This window comes from Rhincodon typus, chromosome 41, assembly GCF_021869965.1.
Source record: "Rhincodon typus isolate 14 chromosome 41, sRhiTyp1.1, whole genome shotgun sequence".
Taxonomy (NCBI): Eukaryota; Metazoa; Chordata; class Chondrichthyes; order Orectolobiformes; family Rhincodontidae; genus Rhincodon; species Rhincodon typus.
Window position 1 is genome coordinate 7253833 of NC_063372.1, and position 13500 is coordinate 7267332.

Here is a 13500-nt window from a genome sequence, read left to right on the forward strand (position 1 = left end):
AAACAACTGCACCTCCCAGTCGCGAACCATTTCAACTCCCCCTCCCATTCCTCAGACGACATGTCCATCCTGGGCCTCCTGCAGTGCCACAACGATGCCACCCGAAGGTTGCAGGAACAGCAACTCATATTCTGCTTGGGAACCCTGCAGCCCAATGGTATCAATGTGGATTTCACAAGTTTCAAAATCTCCCCTCCCCCCACCGCATCCCAAAACCAGTCCAACTCGTCCCTGCCTCCCTAACCTGTTCTTCCTCCCACCTATCCCCTCCTCCCACCCCAAGCCGCACCTCCATCTCCTACCGACCAACCTCATCCCGCCCCCTTGACCTGTCCGTCCTCCCTGGACTGACCTATCCCCTTCCTAACTCCCTACCTACACTCACCTTTCCTGGCCCCATCCCCGCCTCTTCGACCTGTTTGTTTCCTCTCCACCTATCCTCTCCTCTATCCCTCTTCTATCCGCCTCCCACTCTCCCTATTTATTTCAAAACCCCCTTCCCCTCCCCCTTTTCTGATGAAGGGTCTAGGCCCGAAACGTCAGCCTCTCTGCTCCTATGATGCTGCTTGGCCTGCTGTGTTCATCCAGCCCTGCACCTTGTTGTCTCGGATTCTCCAGCATCTGCAGTTCCTACTATCTCTGATTCTATATTGTCCATTCAGCTTGGATAAATCTTTGATCTCTCAGGGTTTTCAATTGATATGGGGTATAGGCAAGAACGTTGAGCTGAGGCAGAAGTTTTAGCCATGATATGGAGTAAAAACAATTTTATACTCATAGCACAAAAAGGTTGCTCTGAAAAGAAGCTCATGCTCTCGTTGTGAAGACCTTCAAACCTCTTTTATATCAGCCATAATTGTATTGAATGGTGGAGTGAACTTGAACCGTTTGATAGTTTACTCCTTTTCGTATTTCTTATGTTCTTCTTCCAAGTTAATGGATTGTTCATGCACCCTTTTGGGAATTTAGAAGTCGATAACACGTTGCAACTGGAAAACAAAGGATTTTTATCTCTGGCTGGCAGTGATTGGAATTTGCTTCTTTTTGATTTTGACAAAGATAAGCGACGAAACTCTTTGCCTCTCTCTCTGCTCTGGGCTCATTAAATGTGTCTTTATCACTACACAGTGCCCCCTACTGCAGCTGTTTGAAAATGTCTTTTGTTCCAGTCACCACCCTTCTAGTCCCTGAGTGAGATTGTAAATTCAGTGTCTGTAAGCTGTGGTTGCACACGCATGAGGAGCTGAACTGACACGGCCTCAAGCTCATTTCACAGGGGACCCTTACAAGCACCAGAGACTGTAAATCCGTCTGTCTGGGCTGGACTTGAACTGAATTATAAGGTCAATGTGCCAATCCTCTTTTTATTTTAATAAAGTCAAAGCTGCCCCAGTATAACACTTACATATTTAACATTCTTTCCCATTATTAACTGTATCGACTGTACAGAATCTGTAAAATAAATGGGACGGTAGGGTGCTGCCTTGTGACGTAAGGAGTCTCATAGCTACAATGTATTGAAGTGACATTCTGATTCCAAGCCGAAGTAATCAGATTTGACCATTGTGGAATGCGCACACTCACAGTCATGCATATACACACACACACACACACACACACACACACACACACACAAACACACACACTCATTCACTCTCACACAGACAGACAGACGCACACTCTCTCACACACATACACACAGAGACAAGCACAGACACATACTGTCACACACAGACACACACACACAGTCACACACACACACAGTCACACACAGTCACATACACATATAGATACACAGACACACTCACTCACACACACACACATATACTGTCACACACAGACACACACTCTCACACACACATAGAGAAACACACAGACACATACTGTCACACAGACACACTCTCAAACATACACACATAGAGACACGCACAGACACATATTGTCACACACAGACACACTCTCTCTCACACACACACGCACAGACACATACTGTCACACACAGAAACACACTCTCACACACACACAGACACACGCAGACACATACTATCAGACACAGACACACACTCACTCACACACACAGACACACAGAGACATGCACAGACTCATACTGTCACACACAGACACACACTCTCACACACACACACATACTCACACACAGATAGTCGTACATACATACACACACACACACACACATATATACACACACACAGGCACATGCACAGAGACATATTCACATATACACAACCACACACTCATACACAAACAGACACATACTCACACACACAGATGCATACATATAGACACAGACATACACACTCAAAGCCACAGACACATACATACACACCATGTTCTGCTCTAAACTCACCTTCGCAGAATGCAACCGCTCTGGGTGCCATTCTGTGTGTGTGTGACCTTTTGGTGCCCTGCCAAAGTGGCATGTGAGTGAATGACTGGATCACTTCCCCAGCCCTGTCCTCTACACCTGTCATTTCTAGCAGGAATGGCTGGACTGTGATCAGAAGCAGAACTACTGTCTAATTTCACCAGCTTCATGCCCCATGCCCCCAGAGACATGGAATCCAACTGCACTCTGCCAGGGGCACCCGTTCACCACCAGTAATATTTCCTTGTGATTTTGTCCAGCGCCGTGCTCACATATTGCTGCCCTGCATAATGCATATCAGAGTTTTTCCACCATTCCATTGGGTGTAAGACATGTTGACGGCAGGCGGAGGTGGGTGGGGGGGGTGGTTGGTTGGTAAAGCAGGACAAAAATCGGGCTCTCCAGTCCCACCATTCTTCACAGTGAAGTAGATTGAAATTCAATGACAATTTATGACTGGTGTCAGCCGTTTTCAGCTAGGGCTTATTGGTTAGAATACAGCAACTGGCACCTCTTCCCTTCCACCACCCACTGTTAGCTTGGGACAGCCAAAGGCCAGTCCCTCACTGAGTCAGCTACAAGTGCTGTACATGAAGATGTCGATTCAGAATGAAGACAGGTTGTCTCACCTGGCACATGCTTTAGAATCAAATGGGTGTTGGGGAGGGAAACGTTTTGCATTTCTTCAGTCCTAATGGCTTGGCATAAGTTCTGAGGAAGGGTCACCGGACCCGAAACGTTAACTCTGATTTTTCCTTCACAGATGCTGCCAGACCTGCTGAGATTTTCCAACAAATTCTGTTTTTGTTGTTGTTGTGTTGTGGGTTGGCACAAATGCTGAACATCTCTGAAACACTTGAGAGCCAATGAATTTACTGGGATGTTGTCTCTGTTGCGGTGTAGGAAATACAGCAGCCGATGTACACATGGCAAGCTCTCATGAGCAGCAAACCTTTTAGTGATGTTGATTAAGGGAAACATATTGGTCATGAGATCCACCCCAGCAGGCTGGAGGGGCCTCAGTTCCACATTTCCTCCGAAGACAGTGCCTTTGACCTCAGGCAGTACAGCACTCCCTCAGCGATGGACTGGTAGGTCAGCCTTAAGTTTTGTGCTCAAGCCTCACAGTAGGCCTTGAACTTAGCATCTTTGAAGGTGGATGTGCTACTGACTAAGCCACAGCTAGCTCACGGGCACAAAAAGCAGTCTGAACTGTTCTGCCTAAATGCACATGGATTGACTGGCCAATAGGCCCAGACAGGGGGTCGGGTGGTGACCAGCTGGGCACTGTGTTCTAGGGGGTCAGCTTATTCGGAAGGGAGAACGGAGTTTTGCTTCTTTGTTGAAGGCAGAAAACGTTCTGATATGTTGTGTGTTGAAAGCCAGTGAGTGGCCTGTGCTCAGACATGAGGCTGCGGATGAAGCCGTCTCTGCTCAGCCTTATGCCCAGCCGGTGCTGGAAGTGACAAGTTGAATCCGCCTTGCCCATATAATGAGGTGCGAGTGTCTGTCTCTCACGCGAGTCTGTCAGCCAGTTGGAAGCTGGCCTTGGGAGCCAAGTCGTATTTACATCCTGCCATTTCCTGTCACAGCAGTTTCTAACCATGATTCAGAGGCTTTCTCTTTCTGTCCTGGGCCCCCACCCTTCCCCCAGCACCCCTCCACACATGCTGGAATCAGAAATGTTTGGATTATCAAGACAATACGCTGTCGCGAAGAATGCTGATTTATCAGATATCGTCTGCAATGAAATTACAAATAATTTCAGTGCGGAAAAGCAGCCAAGTGTCAGCCACTACCTGCAGGAGATGGACAGACAACCACACCCTGAGGGCCTTGTGCGTCCATCAATGCCTGACAGTAACTGGAGCAGAGACAATGAGGCAGGCAAGGCCCATTTCTTTTCTTGAATGATCTTTGAGAAAAATGCTAAAGTAAACGTTGTATATTCCAGATACAGCGATTGTATTTCCTGCCTTTTGTTTCAGGAAACCAAAAATACTGCTCGATGTTCTTTTTCTCTGCTGTATTGTAACCCCTCAAGAAGTGGACAATCTACTTCATTCTGGAATAAAAAAACAAATGAAGTATACTGTAAGAGCCAAATGCTGGAAACAGGGATAGATTATCTGAGACTTTGCCCTCTGCTAGGGTATGAGACCGCAGACAATTGAAATCCTCGAGGCTTTTGCGTTACACAAGAAAGATCCCTTCAATAATTACGGTTTGACTAAAGCTGAGACTGTTCCTATGAGTGAGGGGGGAGCTGTGTGTCTGCTTAGATGTATGCACACTTTTCAATAAGAATAACTGGGCATTCGGAGCTGTGGTTGTTTTGTTTCTGATCTCTTATCCATCCAGAGAGTAATAAAAGTGAAAACAGTAATACTGGGAAATGAATGTACTGGTTATACTGGAGCTCTGCTCCGAGACTGAGGTAGACAAGACACATTGGACCCAATATGGGTTTTACAGGTTTTAGCCCCTTCAGCCCATGTTTGAAGCCAGAGTGAAGATGGAGCCTGCTTTGTATGGCTTAGTATCTCATTAAATGGTGTCATGACACACTCAGTAATCTGAGAACTGTGGCTTTGCACTTGGAAAACCTGTGGGGACACTTGCTGCTGGCCTTATCCTTACTCCGAAGGAAGGGAACCAAATTTCCATCCGACCACTTGTTTGGTCTTTTTATAAGCCAGGATGCCCCACAGCTTAGTAAACAGGTTTGTTTGTGTCTGCTTCAGTGTGATTTCCAGGTGAGTTTGATAATGCAGCAAAAGGTTTACATCACTTGGGTAACTTTCTATTTTTAGCCCCAGTCAACCAAAACACAGCTTGACTGAGGTGTCTCTTTTTGGCCAATTTGCATCTTGCGCCATTCCTCGGTTAGTGCAGTGGGCTATATTTTTGAACAATAATTTTTGTGTCTCTGTAAATGTTCTCTCAAACAGAAGAGTTGCAAACTTAATGACTGGGAGGTATCTAGATCACTTTTCACCATCTTGATAAATTGCACAATCCAACCACAATCCAACAAATCATGGCAACCAGTCTCTACCAATGAGTCTACAACAGGCCAAAAGACAGAACAGGGAGAACTCCAGAGATGAAGAGCTTTGACACTGTTGGTTCACAATCACCTGTTACTCCAGAGCATGGTATCATGTCCCTCATAACTCATACACTGCGTCCTAAAATACTACTGTCTGAAAGAGATCTATGCAATTTGTCTCCACCACCTCCGAAGAGAATCTGCTCCATAGATTGACCACTCATTCACTGAATTACTTAGCAGATTAGGTTTGAATTTAATCTCCCCCTGCATTCTCCCACTGCTCCCCACACACACACTCTCACTCTCTTTCACACACGCACATGCTCTCTCTCTCACACACATGGCGTCTCACACACAAACACACAGACATGTGCTCTCTCTCTGTCTCACACACACAGGCACACAGACACAGTCTTACACATACACGCTCTCATACAGACAAACACATACTCTCACACTCTCTCTCTCACACACAGGGGCTCTCACTCTCACACACTCTCTCTCTCTCTCTCTCACATAGGCACACAGACCCAGTCTCACACACGCACACTGTCTCTCTCTCTCTTTCTCTCACACACAGGGGCTCTCGCTCTCACACATACACACACTCTCTCTCTCTCTCACACACAGGCACACAGACCCAGTCTCTCACACACACACATATGCTGTCACAGGCACGAACTCACATACATACACGCCCGCTCTCACACACATATGTTCTCCCTCACACTTATGCTCACACACACACATATATAAAAGTGTGAGCATCTCTGGCTGGTACACATGTGAACATATCCAGAAGGTACAAGTGTGGGCGTCTCTGGCTGGTACAACTGTGGCGTCTCTGGCTGGTATGTGAAGGTCTCTGGCTGGTACAAGTGTGGGTGTCTCTGGCTAGTACAAATCTTGGCATCTCTGGCAGGTACAAGTCTGAGCATCTCTGACTGGTCCAAGTGTGAGCATCGGGCAGGTACGCATGTGGGCATCTCTGGTGGGTACATGTGTGAGCGTTTCTGGTGGGTACACATGTGGGCATTTCAGGTACAAGTGTAAGTGTCTCTGGCAGGTACAAGTGTAAATATCTCTAGTAAAAGTATGGGCGTCTCTGGCTGGTACAAGTGTCTATATCTCTGGCTGGTACAAGTGTGGGTGCCTCTGTCGGGTACACATGTCAATATCTCTGGTTGTTACAAATGTGAATGTCTCTGGCTGGTACAAGTGTTACCGTCTCTGGCTGGTATGTGAATGTCTCTGGCTGGTACAAGTGTGAATGTCTCTTGCTGGTATAAGTTTTGGCATCTCTGGTGGGTACAAGTCTGAGCGTCAGTGGGCGATACAAATCTGAGCATCTCTGGCTAGTAGAAGTGTGAATATCTCTGGTACAAGTGTGGGCGTCTCTGGCAGGTACAAGTCTGGGCATCTCTGGCTGGTACAAGTGTGAGCATTTGGCTTGTACACGTGTGGGCATCTCTAGTGGGTACATATGTGGGAATCTCTGGTGGGTACACATGTGGGCATCTCTGGCAGGTACCTGCATGGGCATCTGGTGGGTACAAGTGTGCGCATTTCAGGTACAAGTGTGAGCGTTTCTGGTGGGTAAAAGTGTGGGCATTTCAGGTACAAGTGTGAGCGTTTCTGGTGGGTACAAATGTGGGCATTTCAGGTACAAGTGTGAGCGTTTCTGGTGGGTACAAGTGTAAATATCTCTGGTAAAAGTGTGGGCATCTCTGGCAGGTACAAGTGTCTATATCTCTGGCTAGTACAAGTGTGGGCGCCTCTGGCTGGTACACATGTCAATATCTCTGGTTGTTACAAGTGTGAATGTCTCTGGCTGGTACAAGTGTGGGCGCCTCTGTCGGGTACAAATGTGAACATCTCTGCCTGGTACACTGTCAATGTCTCTAACTGGTACCAGTGTGAGCGCCTCCAGCTAGCTTTTTTTTCATTCATGGGATGAGGGCCATCCCTATTTGCCCAGAGGGCAGTTCAGAGTCAACCACATTGCAATGGGTCTGGAGTCACATGTAGGCCAGACCAGGTAAGGATGGCAGTTTCCCTCTCTAAAGGGCATTAGTGAATCAGATAGGTTTTTCCAATAATCGACAATGGATTCACGGTCATCATTAGACTCTAAATCCCAGATATTTATTGAATTCAAATTCCACCATCTGCTGTGGTGGGATTGAAACCGGGTCCCCAAAACATTAGCTGGATCTCTGGATTAATGGACCATTACCTTCCCCTAACTGTGGGCGTCTCTGGTGGGTACATGTGTGAACGTCTCTGGTTGGTACAAGTGTCTATGTCTCTGACTGGTACAAGTTTGGGCACCTCTGACTGGTACATGTGTGAACGTCTCTGGTTGGTACAAGTGTCTATGTCTCTGGCTGGTACAAGTTTTGGCATCTCTGATTGGCACAAATGTGAATGTCTCTGGCGGGTACAACTGTGGGCATCTGTGGCAGTTACAAGTGTGAATGTCTCTGGTACAAGTTTTGGGGTCTCTGGCAGGTACAATTGTGAATGTCTCTGGCTGGTACAAGTGTCAATGTCTGTGACTGGTACAAGTGTGGACGTCCCTGGTGGCTACAACTGTGAATATCTCTGGTACGAGTGTGGGCGTCCCTGGCTGGTACAAATGTTAGCGTCTCTGGCTGGTACTAGTTTTGGCATCTCTGGTGGGTACAAGTGTGAATGTCTCTGTCTGGTACAAGTGTGGGCATTATAACTGACATTACTTGGGATGTGAGACCACCAGAAGGTTTAGACTAGAGAGAGTCCCAACACTAGTCAAAATAATGTTGGCTTGCTTAACGATCCCAGTAGGATTTCCATTGTGAATAGCTGTAACCTCAGCTATCTGACTTCAACAATTAATGTTGTGTTTCAACATCATCTGAATACTTGAATGACTGCTCCATTTGTAGTCACCGCTGGGATTTAGGACTCTTCCTGCCAGGAACAATCTGCAGAGCTGCTGACCTCTGGCTTTTAACCCTAGGGCATATTCTCTGGATGTTGTTCTGTTCCCATTACATTTACTGTACTGACATTTGTTTAACCCCTTGAGAACCAATTGGGCATTCCTGCTGTTTTATTTGCCAGGCTGAGATTGAGAATGTGCCTTGTGGGCAATTGTATTGGTGGAGCTAGGTCCCATTACTCATTAGCAGTATGCGTTGGTGAACCGTTCCACTGTGCTATTCAGCGTTAATTGTGATTCATTTTCTCCCCTGATTGCACCAAAATAAATCCCATCATTAAAAAAGCAATTGTTTGTCATGTAGGATCCATATAGGATTTTTTTTGTTTGAATAGCCTGCCTGATGCTACGCACGCAGGGTTCTGTATAAATATAGTATCTTTAATGTGCTGCACACAATAAAATAGTCCTAACAAGGAGCCAACAAATGGTGATTCCTGGCTTATTTTCTCTCCCATCACAATCCAGAGACAAAGATGCCAATTGTAACAACGCCCCACCACCCCAACAACTTCTGCTCCTTTGTCACAGTGCCCCAAGTTCAAACATGGGGCATATCAGGTGAGAACAAGTTTGGACTTGACTTTGGTACTGGCTGAGGCCGGGTCACTTGCCAACACTCGCTGGCTGACCATTAACTGGTTGCTGGTGGAACTGGGGTGGGGGCAAAGAGAAAATACACAAAGTTTACTTCACCATGTGAAATTTTGCCTGCAGAATGCCTCCCCTCCCCCAGTAACACCCAAGCAGCTCCGAGTAACATAACCATCCACATTAAAGCACTGAATGGTGAAAGTTTGTTGCAGTTGCTGCAGTCAGTTCCTGTTCGTTGCATGTCTCCGATCTGATTTGATTACTGTCTGAAACTGCTGATTGATTTCATCGGCAAAAGAGTTTAATTAAATTCATCCAACAGGTCCTAATGGCAGAGGAAGCATTTCTGAAACTCACTCCCATCCTGAGAGAGGCCTGTGTCTTTGGAATGGATTTTGGCAGCATCACAGTATTCCGGAATGTGGGAGAGGTGCGCTCTATTAATTGTACATTTACTACCAAGTAAAACAATTTTATTTTGATTTTTGAGCATTCAATATCCCAACCCAGAATGTGTCACACTCTCGGCTATTTTTACTCCTGCAGCTCGGAAGTAGAGGAAACCATGTTGCATTGCAGGAAGTTACATGCGAAGCACTATAATTTAGTTGGGAATTCATGGGCCAAAGAATGATATCCCAGGAAATCTCTTTACTGGAGTCAGGGGGTGGGGGTAACACCAGCTCGAAAAACATTCCTGAAAACTGGAGGGAAGATCTTTGGACTCTTGGAGAGAAAGGAGTGCCTTTTTTGGAGCCAATTGTTTCAGTTCAACTGAGATCTTTATCCTAGGAAATGTTATTTTAAATTATTGAAAACCTATTGTTTTATACGCAGTGTAAAATTGATCCATAGATATGGAAATCTTATATGCTGCCTGAGTTTATGAGTCCAATCATTTTTCTCCCTCTAGATTCTTCTCCTCAAATGAAATTGATTCCTTGCTGGAGTTTGAGTTCCACAAGCACTGGTTGCTCTCCAGCACCTTCCCCAAGTGGTCATTATTCATTTGACAGCCAAGATATTGAGACCCAGCCAACTACTCGACAATGTACTTGACAAATGAGACACCAAACTGTAGCGAGACAGGTGGCAGAGTTACATCACAAGCCATCATGTGATGTGAGTGCAGGAAAACAGCTGACTGTTATCAGTGAGGCGGAGGCATCAGCTCCAGGTAGCAGTAGGCCCGAAGCTGGGGTCTCCTGGTTATCAGTGAGGCAGTAGCTCCAGGTAGCAGTAGGCCCAGAGCCGGGGACCCCTGGTTATCGGTGAGGCAGAGGCAGCAGCTCCAGGCTGCAGTAGGCCCGGAGCCAGGGACTCCTGGTTATCGGTGAGGCAGAGGCAGCAGCAGAGCTGGGGACTCCTGATTGCAGGTTGAGTGTGGGCCCGACCTGGCACCCGGCATTAGTGAGGTGGGCCCAGCAGGGAAGAGATGGTCCCTGAAGAGTGACGACTTCAACATTGGTGGGTCTTGTGGAGGCAGTAGCAAGGTGGTGGCGGAGTGGCACAGGTGTCGTTGGTGACCTGGCTCAGGGCTCATGGCAGAGGCAGTGGAATGAATATGGACTCTCTTTCAGTCATATCTTTTTATTCTTTTTATTTTTAAACTATTCAAAATGGCGCCGAGTTGTGGCGACTGTTGAAGCTTTTCACTGTATTCTACTGTATTATTCACTGTAAAATACAAGTGATGATAAATGATCATTTATTCATTCATATAAATGTAGGTTAGTTCTTTTTTCTATGGAGGGCATTACTGCTGAGCCCAGCACTGCCCTCACCAAATATCTGTCGTCAAGTCAGTAAATAGCATTCAGGAGGCAAAGCTCTGGCCAATAATTGTTTTATCCAGCTTTAGCCCCATGTGACACCCTCTACTGCATTCCAAATGAGATCAGCAAATGCAGCACAAACCAGGGATTGAACCTGAGACCTTCAGCATGGCTCAATGACCCACAGGAGAAGCTCACTGAGGTGTGTGTGTGTGTGATCTGATTTTCAGGACCGGTTGTCTTTTTCTTTACCTGATGCTAGACATGACTCAATGGGTAGCATACTTGGCTTTGAATCAGAAGGTTGTGGGTTCAAGTCCCACTCTCAGACTTGTGTAGAGAAGGACAGGCTGACATCCTACTGCAGTATCGAGGGACAGTTAGAGGAGGCTTAGTACTGAGTAATTGCTATTATTCAGATGAGATATTAAACCAAAGGCCTTGTCTAATCCTTCAAGTGGGTGTGAAATCAACATCACAAAAACAAATTGTCTGATCATTATTGTAGTGCAGTTTGTGGGATTCTACTGTACACAAATTGGCTATTTTGGTTTTTACATTGCAACAGTAACTTCAAAATACTGAATTAGCTGGAAAATATTTTGAGATGTCCATGGTTGTAAAAGGAGCTATATAAATGCGAATCTCTTTTTTTCAATCATCAGGCGACAGCCTCCTGTTATGGAAAAGCTGTTTGTTTTCCTTTGTGTTCACGACTCTAATATTTTTGAAGGACTTGTGAAAAAGTGGGAAGAGGGTGAATTGGAGTTTGTACTTTTCATTTTCTGGGGAACTCACTCAGCTCCTTAAGGCTCCAAAATAGTGTATGGGGCACATACATCTGGTGCAGAATGCACCAGACACCATAGTCATGAAAAGCTTGACACAGCACATCTAACTCTCAATGGAAGTATGAGGAGAAGGTAGGCCAAGACTGTAATCAATGTATAATGCTGCTTTGGCTCCAAAGTTTCCCATTTTTGGAGCTCTAATGGATACCCTCTCATAACTTCCCACAATTGAACAAGCATTCAGCAGCATAAAGGGCCACAACTAGTGTCAGCTTCCCTCCAAAACCGCAACAGTGTGAGTTAAAAGAACCTTCAATAGATCACAGGGAGCGATCCAGTTACTACTGAATTGCCTTTCTGCTATCTCAAAAGTCTAGTGCACAAACCAGCCACTTCCAGAGGCTGGTTGCTCAGTTAAGTTCCCTCTTGGCATTGAATGTTGCTGGCAGAAGAGGCCACAGAGAGCAACATAAGCTGCTGGAAGAGGGAGGAGAAGAAGAGCTGTGAGCAGGGAGCTGTATCTGCAGAGAGTCTTTAAGGGGCAGATAGCTAACGTCTCTTTTGCATGTTGGTAGTCAAAGCACGATGAAGATGTTCTGAAGTTCCAACGATGTTAAGTGAATGCTATGTTGGAAATAGAAACATTGGTCATGGTTGGTGCCATTGGTATGGCTACCCATTCAGCATTGGAAACAATGGGCTGTAAGCTCTGCACAAAGCCCAATGCTAGGTTGATGCCAGACTCCTCCTTGTTCCTCGACATCCCCATCTGTGTGGAAGGCTTCCCAGTGCACTAGGTGTTTGAATCTGTATATCCCTTAAGTCTTCTTCAGCCTAGCCTTTCAGAGTCCTCATGTGAATCCTCTGTAACAGCATTTCAAGTGCGACCTTGCCTCTAGCAAGCTGGTACCCACACTATCCTTTATTCCCTACCCTAGCTGCAGCACAATGGTGCCCAGTGTCTCACCACATGCAGAGCCTCTATCCCAGACCCTGAATTAAATGCAGTATCAGTATCTGAGTTGATGGGTGCAACTGTGAAATCAATAGATGATGTGCCTAAATTTTCAGTGTTTTCTTGATCTTCAGCCTCTTTTGGAGCAGGTTGCAGTTCCAGAGTGCCTGAAAGAAAATGGATAATCGAGCTTAAAGCCTGGAGGGCTTTGAATGTGCCTCTCCTCTTCCCATTGGATGCTGCTGCCTCCAGATTTGCCCCACTCTGTTCTGCAAGAGAGGGTACATCAGTGGAGGTGAATCTGTTTGAGTGATGTGGATGGTAGTCTGTACATGCTGTAATGTGGATTTGAGGCTTGCAGCAGCGCTAAGTGTGTGAGTATGAGGTGTAGCTTGTGGATGGTAGGTATGAGTCCTGCTTGGGAGGTGAGCAATGGCGATGTGGTGAATTGAATCGTGGCTGAGAACACTGATGAGGTTGGTAGGACCTGGTTTTTGAAGATGCATTTGCTTTGACCAATCAAATGAGAATATTTAACTTCTGGCACTGTATCCAGGTCATTGGGGCTATACTCCTGGGATTAACCTCCACAGCTCTTTGTTCTCACTTCCTTCTTCTCAGGAGGGTACTGGGGACCCTCCAGTCCTTTCCTCCCATGTTGCCGAGAATACAAGCTACCTCTCTTTCTTTCCAACTCTACTACCCAGACCTGCAGTGCAGTGTACAAGAATCTACCCTAGGGTCCTGTTAGCCCAGGGTAGATTCAGTTGCAGGATATTGATTTAACTATGCCTGATTTTGGAGGTCAACCAATTTCTAGCCATTGACCTTTGGAATAGTGGGCAACAATTGGAGATCAATGTCTAATGGAAGAGGGACTGCCTACAGGGGGACCTATCAGCTAATTCATTTCTTAGTAAAAGCAAAAAAAAAGAAGTAAACAGTATCTTTCTTTAATTTGCCG

General features: G+C 46.0%; 1 protein-coding gene across 1 annotated transcript in view; it reads right to left on the minus strand.

Moving 5' to 3' along the window:
• LOC109920868 (sonic hedgehog protein-like) overlaps positions 1-13500 on the minus strand; it is a 43407-nt gene that overhangs the window by 929 nt on the left and 28978 nt on the right. The window contains exon 3 of the mRNA XM_048618859.1: positions 12549-12703. Within this exon, the coding sequence (XP_048474816.1) occupies positions 12549-12703 (155 nt within the window). The remainder of the gene's footprint in view (positions 1-12548; positions 12704-13500) is intronic.